We start from the raw sequence: 21,935 nt of genomic DNA, 5'->3' as shown, positions 1-21,935 counted from the left end.
TCACAGTCGGATAAAATCAGGCATCTAAAAATGGTAGGATCGGGCCATTTTTGTAGGTTAGGTCGGGTTACCCGAAACACACAACTTTTTTTTTTAAGGCCTTACTCTATTTTTTTTTTCATTTTTTTCAAGGGGTTGGGGGAGGGGGTCACTCTCGTAACCCCCTCTTTATCCACCTAGTCATTAATAACCATTACAATACTTTGTGAATTAAACAAAGGTATGAAAAATACTATTCACTGTATATTATAGTAAGTCGCCCTTGAATGCTGTTTCCTTATTCCACTCTTATTTCAAGAGGATGTAGTTTTATTTCTTCTATAAGTTGATGAGAAGGAAGTATTGACATATCCATGTACACATACATGTATAGACCCCACTCCTCTTCCTGATAAAACATTTAACCTGGATTAGTGAATCGAGAAGGATCACCATTCAGTATCGCTGTCAGAAATATTTATCGTAGGTTTAATTAAATGCTTGTCTAGCGAGTAACAGGATTCAGAGAAAATACAAAAACAAATTTAAAGAAAAAGTAGGAAGATCAAGTAGAATCGGACCTAGTCCACCAAACGTTCCATCATGGCGGTAAGACTATCGCTGTCGTCTGCTCCTGAGATGCAGACGATAGGAAATTCCATCGATCTTGTGAATAAAAAGAAATTTGTGTCGCCGAAGACTCTTCTGCGCAGACAGCGAAAGCGGTCATTGTCTTCGTCGTCGTCGTCTTCTTCTTCGTCGTCGTCTTCTTCTTCTTCGTCATCATCCTCTTCCAGCGAATCGGCGGTGAGTTAAATTAATTTCAAGCCTTAACAATTGTACTTCATAATGATAATTTTTAGAAGCCAACATCAGCCTTTTAAACTTTTTTCATTTGAATTTTTATTCTTCGTTAAATATGATAATTTTTTTTTATTACTTTGCTTGACCAGAGCAAAGTACTGATAATCGCAGATGTAAATCATGCGCGGATCCAGAAATTTTTTCCAGGGGGGGTCCGAAGGATAATTGTGTTTGCCAGGGGGGGGTCCGAGGCATATTTTCGCGATGTAAATTTACTATGTAAATTTAATAAATTTTCATTTTCCAGGGGGGGGGGGGGGTCGGGACCCCCCCGACCCCCCCCCCCCCCCCCCTCTAGATCCGCGCATGTACATTGTCCGTAAAGGAGTTGTTTGAAAGTACAATAATCCAAACTACATGTACATAGCCTTTTACTAAAATATTCTTCTTAGGGTTTAAAATTTAAGTAGAAAAGTATTTTTTAGTTAAAGTTAATAAACAAAAGTATTTTGGAACAGCATTTTTCTAAAATATTCTTCTTTTGGGTCTAAAATCTAAGTGGAAAAGTTTTTTGTTTTGTTTTTTGTTAAAGTTGTTAATGAACATAAGTATTTTTGAAGTGCTGTAAAAATGACAGATCTATTACAGGAAAACTCTTATCGTTGACTTAATGGCGTATTAAGTTTAAGAGTGTGTTATCAACTGTAACACAGTTTAAGCTTAAACATTCATATGTTTACGTACACATGTATGTAAACATGTATAATATATGTTTAAAATATTTCAACTGTTCATCAATTTTTTTTATTTGATAAGTGAATCAAATTCTACGCTTCCATGAATTAGGGAAAGAAATATGAGTTGGCTTTGTTGGGACTTCTTTAATTACTAGTACTTTTAGAAAAATGTTAGAAAGGTGTCGTGAATAATCAAAAGGGCTAAGCTCATTTTTACATCATTCTCTCTGTAACTTGAATGTACGAAATTTATGCATGAAGTTAAAATGGACTTAGTCCCTTTAGGAATTATGTGCCGGACTTCATGTATCTTCGATCACATTAAGTGTTTTAATGCTTGCTTGGGTCCGCTATAGAGTTCTGTGGACGCTGGGATGGCCAGTGACGAAGTGGACAGTTCCAATTCCTGTGAGTTGTGTTATCTCCAGGAAGTTTTGGTTACCATGGTAACCTTTGCTGCTTCACGGAAACAGCGTGATGGATACTACCATGTGGTCAGCAGTGTCGGAGAGGGCGTTTCTGAAATTAGGTAGGTGTTATCATAACACAGAGAGAGAGAGAGAGAGAGAGAGAGAGAGAGAGAGAGAGAGAGAGAGAGAGAGAGAGAGAGAGAGAATATTAGTTTTAAATTGTTATGGAACCCTACAAAATTGAATGAGTAGTTACAGCATAGCATTATATTCTGTCCGTCCGCCCGTTTCATTTTCTTGTGTAATTAATGGGATTTGGACACGATTTGACTAATAATGTTCAAATTTTATTTTTCCATTTTCAATATTTATACTGATAAAAATAGAAGTTTTTAAAGCTATGTCAAAATTTGAAAGTCAAATATCAAGTTATAAGCAAGATACAGAGTTCATAGTTCTTTGTTTTGTAAATACATTGTCATTTTTACATATGTGTTGTATTGGTGTAAATTTCAATCAAATGTATCTTTCTTTTGTTGATAAGAGTATTTATTAAGATATTGAGTTAGTTTAAATCGTTTTTACATGTCATTTTGTCTAAGAAATGGTAATTCCCAACATTACATTTTTGTAAACAACTATAAGACTCGAGCTTTGTTTACATAACAACCAATTCTTACCTCTGTATCTCGCTTGTAACTTGACTTTAACATTCAATATTTTTGTCAATCATTTAAAAGGCTCCAATAAATCATTTTATACATAAAAAATAAAAATAATTTTTTTGATCTGAAATCGTGTCCAAGTCCCTTTAAGACCAATAAATATCTTATTAAGAAAGATCAGAGTTAGACCTTTAAACCAATTCAGGTAATGTCCTTGTCGCTCTCCAACTCATTCAATTGGTACAATTAAGTGTATTGTAATATTTCGTGTACATTTTTCTTTCTGTAGGAAATATGATCGAATAATTCGAGTCGATGGAAATGATGTAAAGGACTCAGACTTCAATGCTTTTAAATGTGCCCTAAATTCAGAGGTGGAAAGTCTGAAAAAATCTTCCAAAAAGCGATTAAAACTGGTACACGTTTGATTATTTTTAAAAATAAAAAATACATGTATTTTTTCTGATTTTGATTTATATTATTTTATCATTTTTGGCAGACATTGTGGCGTTGGAATACATCGTCGAAAATATCAGAAATCACAGTGCAATTGAACTTCAAAGGCGAGAAAAGTTGCGAGGTAAGGTATTGCACTTTTATGTGTGAGCGTCAAGTGTAACAGTTATGAAAATAAAAAAAAATTATAGCACGAAATTTACCTGGTTAATTTAAAAAATAAACTTTTTATTTTACGTAGTCCAAATACTAGAAAGTTTGCAGCTTTCACGAGGCACCTTTTCAGTATTCTAACCTTTCAGTTTAATGAGGGCGAATTGTGGCATACTCGAAAACATGAACCTCTCCAGCGGACGGGACCCGGCTTCCAGAGCTGTATAAAAATCGAAGGAGAAAACCCGGGAACATATGTTCGATTTCAGCCGGAAACAAAAACCCTGACAGGCATGGGAATAAAAAAAGAGGAATTACAGTTCTGTAAGTGTATTTCTGTTCTGTCTTTCTCTGTAATTGTCAGTTCATTCTGACGACATATTCGTTGCATTTCTTCCATTAGTTTATCGCTCAAATTAATCAATCAATTTGTTTTTAACGTATTAATTCTGAAGAAGATGTTTTAATGATGTTACAGATTTGTTCAATTTCACGTTTTACAAGTGTATAATCTATTTGGATAAACGTCCTGTGGTGCGGTACATCTGCACAATAACCTGCCGCGCAGACGATCAAGTCTATGACGTAGTGGCGGATCTCGACAACAGAGAAATAATGATTCAGGTATTTCAGCATATAAAAAAAAATGTTGTACATTTTTTCACTATTATGTAAACACATGGTTTTGACACCATCAGAGAAAAAAGGGGTATACTTTATACACAAGTTTCCTCTTTGCTTAAACTGTGTTGTTAAACATAATATTTTTCTCAAGATTCTTGATATAACATGTACTATACAGATTCAACAACCGATATCACCTGAAGATCCAGACAATCGTTTCTTTATTTTCTATGAACTTGATGATGAAAACAACGTATACGAACTTTTCTTATACGCAAGTATGAATCTAAGTAACGCTTGAAATAAACCTTTTTTCTCCTTTAATAATTCATCACTGATTTATTTGATATTAAATCTTTATATCATTTTTCTGCTTTGTAGATCAGTGTGTGAAGTATAGCCATAACGAAAGGACGCTCAAAATCAACGAACTCGGAATGTCAAAACCCAAGTCCAAAAGATCGTTCATTAGGCCCAAGCCAAGTTTTCTATTCGACGTTCCCGCAATGGACACGAAATCAGCAAAGCAATGCTTACATCGATTCAGAGAAAGAACCTCATTCTTCTGTTGCTTGCATTCTCAGCCAGAGGAGGTTGACAACGTGACCTCGTTGGAGTATTTGCCTTGTAATGAATTTAGGCTAAAGAGCGAGAACTCGGTTATTGAAGAAATGGACGAAATAAATGGCAACGGGGAAAATGCTGACCAATGCACTAGCACATTATAATTTGAAAAATTATGAAACATTAAAAAGGAAATGACTTTTACTTCCGTTTATATAGTCTGTTGGCACATCGCAACGAGGGTCAGATTACCCCCTTTTTAAATTTTACAAATCAACCTTTTTTTAAATTTATACCTAGTTATCTAAAAGTGAATTTAAAAAAAAAATAGGAAACTGAACTATCCACTGTTCTGGAACAATGAGAAATTGCAAATTTATAATTAACCAGAATTAGATGATCGATGGAAATTCAAAACGATGCTCTGTGCTTGTCTTATGATCAATAAATGGCATATCAAGTACGAAATGTAAGGTATTCCCAGGAGAGAGGAGTTGGATCTGGTGCTCACCAAATAATTGTTTGCCGGTTTATTAACAGTGTAACACTACTTTCATTTAATTGAAATTAAAAGTGAGCAAGCTCAGATGCCTCATGCTCCCAGATTACTTGAAAATAGATGTACACACATGTAGTATGATTGTTCATTGCCATTTTTTTTTTAAAATGTGGAATTGTATTTAGAGCATTTCAAACATTAAAAATAGAAAATAAAAACAGTTTCCAATGAATTCAGGACCATGCCCCTTTAATAAAAGCATGAATGAACAGAACATTTTAATATGTATTCCTGTAAATATTTAGCAATCAAAATATTTGATGAATTATTTCCATTTGTTCATCTTTCACAGCACATGAAATAACATTACACTTAAAAATCAGAGACGCCTGTTCTCCAACTGAATTAGAGACAAAAAAGAGAGCATTATGGGAAGCCTTGAACAGATTCCTGAGACAAATAAAAATGTACATCTTTGGCAAAATTTTTAGTGCTATTCATATGTATATATATTGTATCAATGTGCAGTTACTCTGTCTGTTTTCCCACTGAAGGGAAACTGTTAATGTCGCCAAAAATAAAACGTCTTCTGATTGGTTCTTATCTCACTGTTTGGGCCATGTGAAGGGGATTCAACATAAGTTTTAGAGCTGCTCCCTTCAAGTTGGCCCCTCGCAGGTTGGCTTCTTGGAGATCACAACCCGACATATCACAGTTCTGAAAAGAGTAAAAATCTTCTTCACAATTATAGAAAATGATGACCATCTTTATTCCTTTATCCCTATATCAATATACCTATATCAGCCCAATACTGTAAACAGGGAAATATTCGCCCCCGTTTAATTTTTGCCCCTTTTGTCCTTGTTGTCAGCGGGCGAATTTATGACTGGGCAAATTAAAATGTTTCTAATTATCACTCTTTAAAGACAACTGCTTCTAAATCTAGTCGAATTCAAGATGGGGCGAAACTGTTTGCAACCTTAGAAGGACGAAAATTAAACATGGCGAAAATAACCCTGTATACAGTACTCCAATATTAATTAAGGTGCAAGGTCTGAGGGGTTGGAGGATTAAGGGCTAACACATCTTGAATGTAAGGTGCAAGATAAAATTCCAAAAGGGGTGTAATACATGTACAGGTGTTAGGTGGCCGCTTGGAAGCAAATTTTATCATAATTACAAGTCACTGGTTATATTTATCTTTACATGTGTAACAAATCAGTAAATGTCATGTAAAGTATTTAAATGCTTACAGATACATACATGTATATAACGATAAATATAAAATCAAGTTTTTCTTGCACCCTGAAATTATAATACCTGTCATGTTTAATGAATAAATATCATTTGTATCAAATGAAAATCTACCTGAACAAGTGACATACCTCTAGATCCGCTCCTGCTAATACTGCTCCTCTTAGATCACAGTTCTGTAAGTTGGCATTTTTTAAAGTTGCCACTCGTAAATTTACCCCAGCCATGTGACTTCCTTCCAAATTAACGCTCTTCATCAGGGCACCTGTTCCATACATAATCAAGAGTTAAAAAATTACCATTACTTTACATATACTTTAGATTTTCTATAAAAATGAAACCGACGCTGTTAGATACCGGTTACTGTTACTGCGACCCTTATTACATGTTTACAGACAATTTTCTATATAAACAGTACACATACTATGTAACCTGGTATGCATCTATCAAGAATGCATCAAACCAGACTAGAAATTAACTGTACATTAAGCATTAATGTATCACATTTGAGTTCCACTGTTTGCTCATGTAAAAGTTTTCTACAGTGATAAGGAATCCACAGAACAATTTGAACCCCCTCCATAATTTCAGTCTACATTGTCGGACAAAACTAAACAGAAACTGTCCTTTTAATTTAAAAAAAAGGAAGATATTTATTCATCTCTGTGAGAGCTATCTCTCTTATCTGGGGGTTATCCACCTTGACAAAAACACACAAGTTCATTAATCACCCAGACAAGACTGAAATTCCAAGAATATTTAGGAATTAACATATTTTAATCTTATGAATTCGTTTATCCTCCATATTAGCCCGACTGCCTGCAGGATCTTCAAAGTTACACCCCCGTAATGATGTTCTTTCCATGTTTGCACATAGCATTTTCACTCCCAGTAAGTTGGCAGACTGCAAAGAAGAAAAATGCATTCAATGTTGATAAAAAGATGAAAATTTTTTTTATCTTATCTCACTTTTCCTGTACCTATTTTTCATAAATAAACCTTATTTATATCACTATATGCACTGGTTGGTTCTCTTTTTGAATATGTATTTTGTATAATTTTCCATTTGAATCATTAAAACATTAATTCAGATTTCATATGAGTAAAGGCATAATCCAATTCTCACAGAGGAAAGAAGAGTAAAAAAGTTTGGAATTTTTAAATAGTTTATTTAAATAAATAAAACATGAAAAATAATTCTACAAATTTAATTGCATACAATCAATATGCTATGATCTTGTAAATTCTGCCAAAAAACCCCACAAAAAACCCTTCTTGATATACATGAACTTACATCTAAAACAGCATGGCAGAGGTCAGCTCTCTCGAAGTTGCAGTATGACAGGTTGGCTCCACTCAGGTTAGCATTCTTCAGGACAGCATACTTAAAGTTGATAAACCTCAAGTCCAGCTTGGATAAGTTAGCATTGGTAAAATTCATGCCCTGAATAAGGTGAGATAAAAAACCTTTTAGATTTTCCGAGGGTCTGATAGCAAATTATTTAAGAAATTGTGGACTTCCAGCATTATTGTTTTATGGAATGCCAATAACAGGCATTAATTTCATGTGCTGGTTTTAAGTACATGCACTACTGAATTTTTTTTCTGCAGGGTTCTACATTTTGTAAATGTGGCTAAATTTTAATGCATCATCTCGAATGCAAAAGGTTCACTGGCAAAACAATGTGATTGAGGGCGTCTGGAGGTGAACACTGTACTGAGGGCGAACACTGAACTAGGGGTGTACACTGTACTGAGGGTGAACACTGTACTAGGGGTGTACACTGTACTGAGGTTGTACACTGTACTAGGGGTGTACACTGTACTAGGTGTGTACAACGAACTGAGGGTGTACACTGTACTAGGTGTGTACAACGAACTGAGGGTGTACACTGTACTAGGTGTGTACAACGAACTGAGGGTGAACACTGAACTAGGGGTGTAAACTGTACTGAGGGTGAAGACTATACATGTACTAGGGGTGTACAATATACTGAGGGTGTACACTGTACTAGGGGTGTACAATGTACTGAGGGTGAACACTATACTAGGGGTGTACAATGAACTGAGGGTGTACACTGTACTAGGGGTGTACACTGTACTAGGGGTGTACACTGTACTGAGGGTGAACATTGTACTAGAGGTGTACGTTTTATTAAGGGTGGACAATGTACTAGGACTGTACAATGTACTGAGGGTGTACACTGTACTAGGGATGTACAATGTACTGATAAAACATTTAACCTGGATTAGTGAATCGAGGAGGATCAACATTCAGTATCGCTGTCAGAAATAATCATCGAAGGTTTAAATGCTTGTCTAGCGAGTAACAGGATTCAGAGAAAAAACAAAAACAAATTTTAAGAAAAAGTAGGACGATCAAGTAATCGGACCTAGTCCATCAAACGTTCCATCGAGGCGGTAAGACTATCGCTGTCGTCTGCGCCTGAGATGCAGACGATAGGAATTTCCATCGATCTTGTGAATAAAAAGAAATCTGTGTCGCCGAAGACACTTTTGCGCAGACATCGAAAGCGTTCATTGTCTTCTTCGTCTTCTTCGTCGTCGTCTTCATCTTCTTCTTCGTCATCATCCTCTTCCAGCGAATCAGAGGTGAGTAAAATTAATTTCAAGCCTTAACAATTGTACTTCATAATCATAATTTTTAGAAGCCAACATTAGCGTTTTAAACTCTTTTTATTTTATTGTTTATTCTTTGTTACATGTAAATATGATGATTTTTAATACTTTGCTTGACCAGAGCAAAGTTCTGATAATCGCGGATGTACATTGTCTGTAAAGGAGTTGTTTTAAAGTACAATAATCCAAACTACATAGCCATTTACTAAAAAATTCCTCTTAGGGTTTAAAATCTAAGTGGAAAAGTATTTTTTTTTTTTGGTTATAGTTGTTTATGAACGAAAGTATTTTTGAATAGCATCTTTCTAAATCTAAGTGGAAAAGTTTTTTGTTTTGTTTTTTGTTAAAGTTGTTAATGAACATAAGTATTTTTGAAGTGCTGTAAAAATGACAGATCTATTACAGGAAAGCTCTAATCGTTGACTAAATGGCGTATTAAGTTTAAGAGTGTGTTATCAACTGTAACACAGTTTAAGCTTAAACATTCATATATGTTTACGTACACATGTATGTGTAAACATGTAATATATGTTTGAAATATTTCAACCGTTCATCAATTTTTTTTTATTTGATAAGTAAACCAAATTCTACTCCGACAGCTTCCATGAATTAGGCAAAGAAATATGAGTTGAACTTTGTTGAAGTTTCTTTAATTACTAGTACTTTTGAATGAATATAATCTTATCACTAAAAACAAATGTTAGAAAGGCGTCGTGAATAATCAAAGGGGCTATAAGCTCATTTTTACATCATTCTCTCTGTAACTTGATTGTACGAAATTTATGCATGAAGTTAAAATGGACTAAAATGGTCCCTTTTGGAATTATGTGCCGGACTTCATGAATCTTCGATCACATTAAGTGTTTTAATGCTTGCTTGGATCCGCTATAGAGTTCTGTGGACGCTGGGATGGCCAATGACGAAGTGGACAGTTCCAATTCCTGTGAGTTGTGTTATCTCCAGGAAGTTTTGGTTACCATGGTAACCTTTGCTGCTTCACGGAAACAGCGTGATGGATACTACCATGTGGTCAGCAGTGTCGGAGAGGGCGTTTCTGAAATTAGGTAGGTGTTATCATAACACACACAGAGAGAGAGAGAGAGAGAGAGAGAGAGAGAGAGAGAGAGAGAGAGAATATTAGTTTTAAATTGTTATGGAACCCTTCAAAATTGAATGAGTAGTTACAGCATAGCATTATATTCTGTCCGTCCGCCCGTTTCATTTTCTTGTGTATTTAATGGGATTTGGACACGATTTGACTTATAATGTTCAAATCTTATTTTTCCATTTTCAATATTTATACTGATAAAAATAGAAGTTTTTAAAGCTATGTCAAAATTTGAAAGTCAAATATCAAGTTATAAGCAAGATACAGAGTTCATAGTTCTTTGTTTTGTAAACAAAGCTCGTATATTGTCATTTTTACATATGTGTTGTATTGGTGTAAATTTCAATCAAATGTATCTTTCTTTTGTTGATAAGAGTATTTATTAAGATATTGAGTTAGTTTAAATCGTTTTTACATGTCATTTTGTCTAAGAAATGGTAATTCCCAACATTACATTTTTGTAAACAACTATAAAACTCGAGCTTTGTTTACATAACAACCAATTCTTACCTCTGTATCTCGCTTGTAACTTGACTTTAACATTCAATATTTTTGTCAATCATTTAAAAGGCTCCAATAAATCATTTTATACATAAAAAATAAAAATAAATTTTTTGATCTGAAATCGTGTCCAAGTCCCTTTAAGACCAATAAATATCTTATTAAGAAAGATCAGAGTTAGACCTTTGAGCCAATTCAGGTAATGTCCTTTTCGCTCTCCAACTCATTCAATTGGTACAATTAAGTGTATTGTAATATTTCGTGTACATTTTTCTTTCTGTAGGAAATATGATCGAATAATTCGAGTCGATGGAAATGATGTAAAGGACTCAGACTTCAATGCTTTTAAATGTGCCCTAAATTCAGAGGTGGAAAGTCTGAAAAAATCTTCGAAAAAGCGATTAAAACTGGTACACGTTTGATTATTTTTAAAAATAAAAAATACATGTATTTTTTCTGATTTTGATTTATATTATTTTATCATTTTTGGCAGACATTGTGGCGTTGGAATACATCGTCGAAAATATCAGAAATCACAGTGCAATTGAACTTCCAAGGCGAGAAAAGTTGCGAGGTAAGGTATTGCACTTTTATGTGTGAGCGTCAAGTGTAACAGTTATGAAAATAACAAAAAAATTATAGCACGAAATTTACCTGTTTAATTTAAAAAATAAACTTTTCATTTTACGTAGTCCAAATACTAGAAAGTTTGCAGCTTTCACGAGGCACCTTCTTTCAGTTTAATGAGGGCGAATTGTGGCATACTCGAAAACATGAACCTCTCCAGCGGACGGGACCCGGCTTCCAGAGCTGTATAAAAATCGAAGGAGAAAACCCGGGAACATATGTTCGATTTCAGCCGGAAACAAAAACCCTGACAGGCATGGGAATAAAAAAAGAGGAATTACAGTTCTGTAAGTGTATTTCTGTTCTGTCTTTCTCTGTAATTGTCAGTTCATTCTGACGACATATTCGTTGCATTTCTTCCATTAGTTTATCGCTCAAATTAATCAATCAATTTGTTTTTAACGTATTAATTCTGAAGAAGATGTTTTAATGATGTTACAGATTTGTTCAATTTCACGTTTTACAAGTGTATAATCTATTTGGATAAACGTCCTGTGGTGCGGTACATCTGCACAATAACCTGCCGCGCAGACGATCAAGTCTATGACGTAGTGGCGGATCTCGACAACAGAGAAATAATGATTCAGGTATTTCAGCATATAAAAAAAATGTTGTACATTTTTTCACTATTATGTAAACACATGGTTTTGACATCATCAGAGAAAAAAGGGGTATACTTTATACACAAGTTTCCTCTTTGCTTAAACTGTGTTGTTAAACATAATATTTTTCTCAAGATTCTTGATATAACATGTACTATACAGATTCAACAACCGATATCACCTGAAGATCCAGACAATCGTTTCTTTATTTTCTATGAACTTGATGATGAAAACAACGTATACGAACTTTTCTTATACGCAAGTATGAATCTAAGTAACGCTTGAAATAAACCTTTTTTCTCCTTTAATAATTCATTACTGATTTATTTCATATTAAATCTTTATATCATTTTTGTGCTTTGTAGATCAGTGTGTGAAGTATAGCCATAACGAAAGGACGCTCAAAATCAACGAACTCGGAATGTCAAAACCCAAGTCCAAAAGATCATTCATTAGGCCCAAGCCAAGTTTTCTATTCGACGTTCCCGCAATGGACACGAAATCAGCAAAGCAATGCTTACACCGATTCAGAGAAAGAACCTCCTTCTTCTGTTGCTTGCATTCTCAGCCAGAGGAGGTTGACAACGTGACCTCGTTGGAGTACTTGCCTTGTAATGAATTTAGGCTAAAGAGCGAGAACTCGGTTATTGAAGAAATGGACGAAATAAATGGCAAGGGAAAATGCAGACCAATGCACTAGCACATTATAATTTGAAAAATTATGAAACATTTTATTAATTCCGTTTACTAGTATTTAGTCTGTTGGCACATCGCAAAGAGGGGTCAGATTATCCCCTTATTAATTTTACAAATCAACCTTTTTTTAAATTTATACCGAGTTATCTAAAAGTGAATTTTAAAAAAAAAAAGGAAACTGAACTATCCACTGTTCTGGAACAATGAGAAATTGCAAATTTATAATTAATCAGAATTAGATGATCGATGGAAATTAAAAACGATGCTCTGTGCTTGTCTTATGCTCAATAAATGGCATATCAAGTACGAAATGTTAGGTATTCCCAGGAGAGAGGAGTTGGACCTGGTGCTCACCAAATAATTGTTTGCCAGATTATTAACAGTGTAACACTACCTTCGTTTAATTGAAAGAAAAAGCGAGCAAGCTCAAATGCCTCATGCTCCCAGATTACTTGAAAATAAATGTACACACATGTAGTATGAGTGTCCATTGCCAATTTTTTTTTAAAATGTGGAATTGTATTTGTGCAACAAACATGTCACATGCTTTGTTTGGATCAACTGATATTCAAATTTTGGCAAAGCATTAGAAATATTATAGAGAGCATTTCAAACATTAAAAATAGAAAATAAAAACAGTTTCCAATGAATTCAGGACCATGCCCCTTTAATAAAAGCATGAATGAACAGAACATTTTAATATGTATTCCTGTAAATATTTAGCAATCAAAATATTTGATGAATTATTTCCATTTTTACATCTTTCACAGCACATGACATAACATTACACTTAAAAATCAGAGACGCCTGTTCTCCAACTAAATTAGAGACAAAACAAGAGAGCATTATGGGAAGCCTTGAACAGATTCCTGAGACAAATAAAAATGTACATCTTTGGCTAAATTTTTAGTGCTATTCATATGTATATATATTGTATCAATGTGCAATTACTCTGTCTGTTTTCCCACTGGGGGAAACTGTTAATGTCGCCAAAAATAAAATGTCTTCTGGTTGGTTCTTATCTCACTGTTTGGGCCATGTGGAGGGGATTCAACATAAGTTTTAGAGCTGCTCCCTTCAAGTTGGCCCCTCGCAGGTTGGCTTCTTGGAGATCACAACCCGACATATCACAGTTCTGAAAAGAGTAAAAATCTTCTTCACAATAATAGAAAATGATGACCATCTTTATTCCCTTATCCCTGTTTCTATATCAGCCCAATACTGTATACAGGGAAATATTCATCCCCGTTTAATTTTCGCCCCTTTTGCCCTTGTTGTCAGCGGGCAAATTTAAGACTGGGCAAATTCAAATGTTTCTAATTATCACTCTTTAAAGACAACTGCTTCTGGTCGAATTCAAGACGGAGCGAAACTGTTTACAACCGTAGAAGGGCGAAAATTAAATGGGGCGAAAATAACCCCGTATATAGTACTCAAATTTTAATTAAGGTGCAAGGCCTGAGGAGTTGGAAGATTAAGGGCTAACACATCTTGAATGTAAGGTGCAAGATAAAATTCCAAAAGGGGTGTAATACATGTACAGGTGTGAAATAAATTTTATCATAATTACAAGTCACTGGTTATATTTATCTTTACATGTGTAATAAATCAGTAAATGTCATGTAAAGTATTTAAATGCTTACGGATACATATATAACAATAAATATAAAATCAAGTTTTTCTTGCACCTTGAAAATATAATACCTGTCATGTTTATTCATTAACAAGTGACATACCTCTAGATCTGCTCCTGCTAATACTGCTCCTCTTAGATCACAGTTCTGTAAGTTGGCATTTTTTAAAGTTGCCACTCGTAAATTTACCCCAGCCATGTGACTTCCTTCCAAATTCACGCTCTTCATCAGGGCACCTGTTCCATACATAATCAAGAGTTAAAAAATTACCAGTACTTTACGTATACTTTAGATTTTCTATATCATTAAACCGACGCTGTTAGATACCAGTTACTGATACTGTGACCCTTTTTACATGTTTACAGACAATTTTCTATATAAACAGTACACGTACTATGTAACCTGGTATGCATCTATCAAGAATGCATCAAACCAAACTAGAAATTAACTGTACATTAAGCATTAATGTAACACATTTGAGTTCCACTGTTTGCTCACGTAAAAGTTTTCTACAGTGATAATTAATATCCAAAAGGAATCCATAGAACAATTTGAACTCCCTCCATAATTTTAGTATGCATTGTGGGACAAAACTGAACAGAAATTGTCATTTTTAATAATTTATAAAAAAAAATGATATTTATTCATCTCTGTGAGAGCTATCTCTCTTATCTGGGGGTTATCCACCTTAACAAAAACACACAAGTTCATTAATCACCCAGACAAGCCTGAAATGCCAAGAATATATAGGAATTAATATATTTTAATCTTATGCATTCGTTTACCCTCCATATTAGCCCGACTGCCTGCAGGATCTTCAAAGTTACACCCCCGTAATGATGTTCCTTCCATGTTTGCACATAGCATTTTCACTCCCAGTAAGTTCGCAGACTGCAAAGAAGAAAAATGCATTCGATGTTGATAAAAAGATTAAAATCTTCTTCATTTGCACATATCTTATCTCACTTTTCCTGTACCTATTTTTTTTAAAATTAACCATATTTATATCACTATATGCACTGGCTGGTTCTCTTTTTGGATATGTATTTTGTATAATTTTCCATTTGAATGAACATAACTGCATTTATCATTAAGACATTCATTCAGATTTCATATGAGTAAAGGCATAATCCAATTCTAACAGAGGAAAGAAGAGTAAAAAAGTTTGGAATTTTTAAATAGTTTATTTAAATAAATAAAACATGAAAAATAATTCTACAAATTTAATTGCATACAATCAATATGCTATGATCTTGTAAATTCTGCCCAAAAACCCACAAAAAAACCCTTCTTGATATACATGAACTTACATCTAAAACAGCATGGCAGAGGTCAGCTCTCTCGAAGTTGCAGTATGACAGGTTGGCTCCACTCAGGTTAGCATTCTTCAGGACAGCATACTTAAAGTTGATATACCTCAAGTCTAGCTTGGATAAGTTAGCATTGGTAAAATTCATGCCCTGGATAAGGTGAGATAAAATAACTTTTAGATTTTCTGAGGGTCTGATGACAAATCATTTAAGAAATTGTGGACTTCCAGCATTATTGTTTTCTGGAATGCCAATAACAGGCATTAATTTCATGTGCTGGTTTTAAGTACATGCACTACTGAATTTTTTTTATCAGGGTTCTACATTTTGTATTTGCGGCTAAATTTTAATGCATCATCTCAAATGCAAAAGGTTCACTAGCAAAACAATGTGATTGAGGGCGTCTGGAGGTGAACACTGTACTGAGAATGAACACTGTACTAGGGGTGTACACTGTACTGAGGGCGAACACTGTACTAGGGGTGTACACTGTACTGAGGGTGAACACTATACTAGGGGTGTACACTGTACTGAGGGTGTACACTGTACTAGGGGTGTACACTGTACTAAGGGTGTACACTGTACTAGGGGTGTACACTGTACTGAGGGTGAACACTGTACTAGAGGTGTACACTTTACCGAGGGTGAACAATGTACTAGGGGTGTACAATGTACTGAGGGTGTACAATGTACTGAGGGTGAACATTGTACTAGGGGTGTACAATGTACTGAGGGTGAACACTGTACTAGGGTTGTTCACTGTACTAGGGGTGTACATTGTACTAGGGGTGTACAATATACTGAGGGTTAACACTGTACTAGGGGTGTACACTGTACTGAGAGTGAACACTGTACTAGGGGTGTACACTGTACTGAGGGTGAACACTGCACTAGGGGTGTACACTGTACTGAGGGTGAACACTGTACTAGGGGTGTACACTGTACTGAGGGTGAACACTGTACTAGGGGTGTACAATATACTGAGGATGTACACTGTACAAGGGGCGTACAATGTACTGGGGGTGAACACTGTACTAGGGGTGTACACGGTACTGAGGGTGAACACTGTACTAGGGTTGTTCACTGTACTATGGGTGTACATTGTACTAGGGGTGTACACTTTACCGAGGGTGAACACTGTACTAGGGGTATACACAGTACTGAGGGTGAACATTGTACTAGGGGTGTACACTGTACTGGGGTGAACACTGTACTAGGGGTGTACACAGTACCGAGGGTGAACACTGTACTAGGGGTGTACACTGTACTGAGGGTGAACACTGTACTAGGGTTGTACACTGTACTGAGGGTGTACACTGTACTAGGGGTGTACACTGTACTGAGGGTGAACACTGTACTAGGGGTGTACACTGTACTGAGGGTGAACACTATACTAGGGGTGTACAATGTACTGAGGGTGTACACTGTACTAGGGGTGTACAATGTACTGAGGGTGTACACTGTACTAGGGGTGTACACTGTACTGAGGGTGAACACTGTACTAGAGGTGTACACTTTACCGAGGGTGAACAATGTACTAGGGGTGTACAATGTACTGAAGGTGAACACTGTACTAGGGTTGTTCAATATACTGAGGGTGAATGCTGTACTAGGGTTGTACACTGTACTTAGGGTGTACATTGTACTTCTGGTGTACATTGTACTGAGAGTGTACACTGTACTGTGGGTGTACACTGTATTTACCTGACAGCGTAGCTCCTTGTTGGTGGGAGTGGACAGGAGGCGGAGAACAAACTCTCTCCTGTTGATGGGTGTACTGTCATCTGGCACCTGATTTTTCTGGAATTAAACAAATTCGAAATAATAACAATTTTTGTTTTTGTTTTCAGAGATTGTGTATTAATTGGTTGTCTTTTGTATCTAAATATGGTGCCCATAATTCAGTATAAGTGTGAACTGATGATGATTATTAATGAATCCACAGTAAAATGTCCATAATTCTACTACAGTTATTGCCGAGATCAAAGAGATGCAGCAGACATTATTCTCTAATACAAATGTCATCAGTAAATTATCAGATCAGAAATACCTATTTGTCTCGCACTGATCATGGAAGAACAACTTCAAACCGTAAAAAGTTTTAAAACCATGTCAATTTTACGTGTTAGTCCCGGTCAAAACAATGTGTAATGCCTCAAATTTTTATTTTTAAGAGATCAATGCGGCTGTTCCTAGGACCTCCCTAGCACATTTTCACAGTGTGTTTTTACATAAAATATATAACGTGTAGTAGTAATAATCGAATTAAAATGCCCTTAAAATATAAGGAATGTGATTCAAAGATATTTAATAAATAAGTGAAGAGTATTAAAATCCTAAGAAAAAGTCTTTCATCTGCATGTGATTCCTTTGATCGATACACATGTAAACATTACTAACAAAACCGTTGGGGTTACATGGAACAGCCGTCAAAATGATCTAGATCGTCTCTATTTAGGAGAAACAATCTGTAGAAAAACTGGGCTGTTAGTAGAATAGAAATAAAGTTATTGTTTTCGTGAATATTGCATGATAACCTCCTCGGTCTCAAAATGTTCTTTGAAATATAAAAGCCTCGGCTTTTAAATTTCAATACAACATTTTTCGACCTCAGAGGTTATTCTGCAACATTCACGAAAACTCATACTTTATTTCTCAAGCAAATCAAACCATTAACAGATATATAATAAAATTTTGCTCAATTTTGCAACAAAAAAAAAGCTGCCTGGGAGCAAATTTTATCTTTTTTTATTCAATAACCTTGACCCTACACTTACACAGACCTCTGACCTCTCAGTGTCAAAATATGGAGTATAAAGTAATAAAGTAATGCATGACCCTTGATAAAGAAGGAAGAAAAAAAGGAATAAAAACAGCACAATTCTTCCTCCAAGTCTTTGATCTTAGAGTGTAAAATCCTTTAGTCTGTCCCAAGATCTTTTTGTTGCATATTTTCTTAAATCATTCAAAATTTATAAATACCTCTTGGTTCAAACAATGGTCATTCAATAGTATGAAAAAATCCCAAGATTTCCCTTTTGAAACGCCCCTATAGCTTGTCAGGTTTCAATACGTGGCTAAATATAAAAAGTCTATGGAGGGATTTTCCATTGCTAGAGAAATGAAGGTACGTGGATGATAACATTGAAAAATTGGGTGAGGTATTCAGAGTGACTTCCGAATGGAGAAAAGATATCAACATTCCCCATTGTAAATCTCCGTAGAAAATCTGTTTTCGTTCCTGTGAATTTTTACGAGAGAAAATGATAATGAGTGAATGAAGTCATCTTGGAAATTTTCCCTTTCATCGATTTCAATTGCACTCCTTTCACAGGTATGTGTATTTTTATTAAAAATCATCCAAATGTTCCGCATAAATATCTTGGGACGGACTATTAATACTAATGAGAGAGATAGACCACAATCAGTCACCTTTATGCTAACATATAAATGCTACTGATGTTTTGGATTTATATGGCAATTTTACCTCAATTACTTCATCCAGAATTTCCATTAGTGAGGTCAAGCCAAAAAATTTAGCTTCCTCAAGGACTCCTGCAATGAAAAAAAGAAAAATCTACATAATACATGTTCTTGTAATTTATACTAATCTTGTATTCCTAAAAGCCCCTAAAATTCACTGTTACAGTAGCTACAGATATTTCATAGTTAACTAAATGAATGCATGAGTCTAAACCTACTTTATTCTTTCAAGAAACGCAGTTGGTCGATTCCAATCAAATATGCTACTCAAAACAACCAAAATAGATTTTTGAAAAAATTGGTTGATTTGATAAGTAGAAGATGAATAAAGTAAATAAAAGCAGTGAACAAGTAAAATATTAAAAGTACTACTAGTAGTTCGTACAATTAATTTGTAAATTTGTTTTATACCTAGGAAGTAGACTTATGTTTACACACAGAACATACGAATAAGAACCCTATATGTATTAATATTCTTCAGTGTAGCTTGTTCAGCCTTAAGACATGTACATTGTAGTGTTACCTTCAGGGTTAATATCTTTATCTAGGACCAGCTGACCATGCCGGAGGTAGTTGAGGATTGGTTCAAAATATCGGGGACTTCTGTCAATCAAATAGGCTCCACTGCCATCAACACTGCTATACCATTCTATGAAAGTACATACAATTGAAGTATACTGATGGTCCTTGTTAAACACAAAGAATTTTAAAATGTCTGCTTAAAATTGTTAAAAGCTTCCCTTTTGGACTCTGATATCTTGCTTTAACTTTTTATAGATGCATACCCTATATAATCATTACAAAAGTTCAGTGCTCACAATTTTATGTTCTCTCAGTTTGATACAAAACATCAGGATAGCAGAATTAAATACTGACGTAAAATAAGGAATGTACAATAGTTTCACAACAGTGTAAGTATTTGAAAGCATATGAAATTATATTCTTCTCCAAAATTTCAAATTAGTAAACAAATAAACTCACGATCTTCATCACAGAACATCCTGGCCAGCATACTCTCTGGTTCTTGTTGAGTCAAAGTACTTCTGTGAAACATAATAAAAAGGATGACAAATTTTTTAAATAATAACTTCATGAATTCAAATATCTTTGAACCTCAAATTTTAATAATTTAATACTGAGTACAAATACAAAGCACAAACAACTAAATGGTAGATACCTTTAAATACACTTAGATCATACTAAAAAAAATTTCACAAAGAATCACATTAAGGAAGAAAAATAAAAAATGGAAAGTATATACAACTGTCTATGAATTTTCTACTTGCTTTAATTTTTACATTTCTGACCTTGTTGTGGTGAACATATGACCTCCAACATTCAGTGTCACCCACTCAGAACTACTGCAAGTGCATTTTGTGGTGGTGCCCTCAGTGGGGGTTCTAGAGTGCCTCTTACAATCATTTCTGGGGCTGATGGAGGAAAACGATCTTGGACGAATCACAGCTGCTTGTGGCTTGGACGGACCTTAACGAATCAAAGGAATCTGAACATTACTGCACTGACTTCATACACATGCACTCTAAAATAAATATAATGCATATATAATATATTTCGCAGATTTTGATAAAGTTGTAGCATCCAAAAGAAATTCTGCAATGAAATTCCTTTGGTAGTCAATAAAGATAAATCTTCTTCATATAATTTTCTATGAAATTTGTATTTTTACTGGTCTGAACATATTTCATTAAAAATAACTAAAACAGTTATTAAATAAAAACAAATTCTTTCAACTTCCTATTCCCCTTCGTCAATTTTTACTGGTACATTTCAAAAATGATATTATTATTTACTGGGGTGGCCTAAAAACAACTTCTGACACTGACTTAGTCAAATAAAAAAATGTTGTTATTTAATGTTGTAAAATTTTGAAGCAAAATATTGGAATACTTTTCAATTTATTCATTGCAAACTTACCCATAAAAGGTTTGCCATCTGAGACATAAAATACATCATCATCCCTAAACAAAACAAATTATGTTGATTAATTAGGTAAAAAAAATAGCTGGGTGGAAAAGTTGAGGACAGTTATAGTACTTCCTTTAAAATTCTAAAATGTAAATTGGCTTTACAAGAAAATGTTTATTGTTAGAATCATATAGTAAATATTAACATATAAAAAATTGTAATTCACACCTGATGAAAACTACATTATCTACTAGTGCCCCTTGTGCAGTATACAATGCTTTTGCATTCAACTCCAACTTTAGGCTGCATTCTTCTAGTATTTCTTCAAATGTATGTGTTGGTGACACAAGCAGTAACTGTTGAAAAATAAAAATAAGAATAAATCTTTGTATTAATAATTTCAATCTAAAAAAAAAATAGCCAGTTGTAGGGTATAAAACCTATATAGTTGATCCCAAACTTGCAATGTTATCTAGGCCATCATCTTTAGGGGTAATGATACAATGAATTCTCACAGAAGCTGGTAAATTTCGGGTCTAATACTTTGTAATTTGAATATTAATTCTCCATCCCCAACCTCTAAATAATGGAGTCGATAGACAATAGGACAGGATGACTTGCTCATCTTGTAAGTGTTATTGCCCGATGATGGATTTCCCCTTGATAGAATATTCTATATTGTGAAAATGGCAATTGTCTGGTTTAACCTGGCTGAGCGTAGCCTGCAGGTCATGGTAAGATTATTCTTTCTACAGGTTTCCCCATTTGTTCAAAGAAAAAAAATTAATTTAGGATCAAACTGTAAAGAAACACAATTATATCTACTGCAGTATTTGCAAAGTGTGGATTGTTCAACTTAATTCTTATTTGCCAGTTTGCTAAACGAACAAAATGATTTTTTCGCCCTAAAGTGCAAAGAGGGCCGGTGAAATGGGATAAACATAAATCAAACAAACAGCAACAAACCATAGGATATTGGGTAACTTGATATGACCAGATGAAATGAAACGATTTATAGTATACATTAATACACTGTTACAGTAAAAGCTGAACAACAACATCAGTGAAAAGCGATGTACGATTTATCATTGCTTACCCTTCCTTCTGCTGGCGTGCCATTTTTAAATATTGTTATTCTCTTCATAACAGCCTGATATCAAATGCTACATTGCATATGAACATAATCGAAATAGCCATTTAACTGCGGTAAAAATAGAGCAGTTGCATTTTATTCTATTTTTAGAAGCAGTCGCTTGTGCCGCG

At 34.6% G+C, this 21,935-nt stretch overlaps 2 protein-coding genes across 7 annotated transcripts; one reads left to right on the top strand and one right to left on the bottom strand.

Annotated features, from left to right (window-relative positions):
* Window positions 1–394: 394 nt before the first annotated feature.
* LOC105322991 (uncharacterized) lies at window positions 395–12,821 on the top strand. Of its 4 annotated transcripts, none has more exons than XM_066070403.1 (8): window positions 395–786; window positions 9,677–9,849; window positions 10,678–10,804; window positions 10,888–10,968; window positions 11,134–11,308; window positions 11,463–11,608; window positions 11,786–11,885; window positions 11,989–12,821. In XM_066070403.1, exons 1-8 carry the CDS (start codon window positions 583–585, stop codon window positions 12,321–12,323), a joined length of 1,341 nt encoding a protein of 446 aa, XP_065926475.1. In that variant the 5' UTR covers window positions 395–582; the 3' UTR covers window positions 12,324–12,821. The 4 variants fall into 4 exon arrangements, with proteins under 4 accessions (XP_065926475.1, XP_065926478.1, XP_065926474.1 ...); XM_066070402.1 differs by lacking the exons at window positions 9,677–9,849; window positions 10,678–10,804; window positions 10,888–10,968; ... (2 more) ...; window positions 11,786–11,885; window positions 11,989–12,821 and adding exons at window positions 1,877–2,049; window positions 2,885–3,011; window positions 3,095–3,175; ... (2 more) ...; window positions 4,007–4,106; window positions 4,210–5,051 and having other exon boundaries at window positions 396–786; XM_066070405.1 differs by lacking the exon at window positions 395–786 and adding an exon at window positions 8,347–8,758.
* LOC117690565 (BTB/POZ domain-containing protein KCTD9) lies at window positions 5,113–21,930 on the bottom strand. Of its 3 annotated transcripts, none has more exons than XM_066070409.1 (12): window positions 21,769–21,930; window positions 20,901–21,028; window positions 20,682–20,725; window positions 20,054–20,231; window positions 19,728–19,789; window positions 19,270–19,395; window positions 18,751–18,818; window positions 16,968–17,063; window positions 7,440–7,589; window positions 6,945–7,049; window positions 6,277–6,411; window positions 5,113–5,608 (listed from the first exon to the last, which is right to left on the bottom strand). In XM_066070409.1, the coding sequence occupies exons 1-12, from the start codon at window positions 21,814–21,816 to the stop codon at window positions 5,492–5,494; spliced, it is 1,257 nt and encodes a 418-aa protein (XP_065926481.1). In that variant the 5' UTR covers window positions 21,817–21,930; the 3' UTR covers window positions 5,113–5,491. The 3 variants fall into 3 exon arrangements, with proteins under 3 accessions (XP_065926481.1, XP_065926480.1, XP_065926479.1); XM_066070408.1 differs by lacking the exons at window positions 6,945–7,049; window positions 7,440–7,589 and adding exons at window positions 14,739–14,844; window positions 15,264–15,413 and having other exon boundaries at window positions 6,277–6,410; window positions 21,769–21,929; XM_066070407.1 differs by lacking the exons at window positions 5,113–5,608; window positions 6,277–6,411; window positions 6,945–7,049; window positions 7,440–7,589 and adding exons at window positions 12,488–13,454; window positions 14,056–14,189; window positions 14,739–14,844; window positions 15,264–15,413 and having other exon boundaries at window positions 21,769–21,929.
* Window positions 21,931–21,935: the final 5 nt, after the last annotated feature.

This window comes from Magallana gigas, chromosome 8 (assembly GCF_963853765.1).
Source record: "Magallana gigas chromosome 8, xbMagGiga1.1, whole genome shotgun sequence".
Taxonomy (NCBI): Eukaryota; Metazoa; Mollusca; class Bivalvia; order Ostreida; family Ostreidae; genus Magallana; species Magallana gigas.
The sequence above is the reverse complement of the archived record's forward strand: the minus strand, read 5'-3'. Positions and strand labels throughout refer to the sequence as shown.

Bases quoted from the DNA above. Each gene is read 5' to 3' on its own strand.
- LOC105322991 (XM_066070402.1), top strand. From the start codon at position 583: ATGGCGGTAAGACTATCGCTGTCGTCTGCTCCTGAGATGCAGACGATA. The intron at 2,050-2,884 runs GTAGGTGTTATC...TTCTTTCTGTAG, and splicing joins GAGGGCGTTTCTGAAATTAG to GAAATATGATCGAATAATTC. The intron at 3,176-3,353 runs GTAAGGTATTGC...CTAACCTTTCAG, and splicing joins AAGGCGAGAAAAGTTGCGAG to TTTAATGAGGGCGAATTGTG.
- LOC117690565 (XM_066070409.1), bottom strand. From the start codon at position 21,816: ATGAAGAGAATAACAATATTTAAAAATGGCACGCCAGCAGAAGGAAGG. The intron at 21,029-21,768 runs GTAAGCAATGAT...ATTTTTCAACAG, and splicing joins GCACGCCAGCAGAAGGAAGG to TTACTGCTTGTGTCACCAAC. The intron at 20,726-20,900 runs GTGTGAATTACA...TGTTTTGTTTAG, and splicing joins GATAATGTAGTTTTCATCAG to GGATGATGATGTATTTTATG.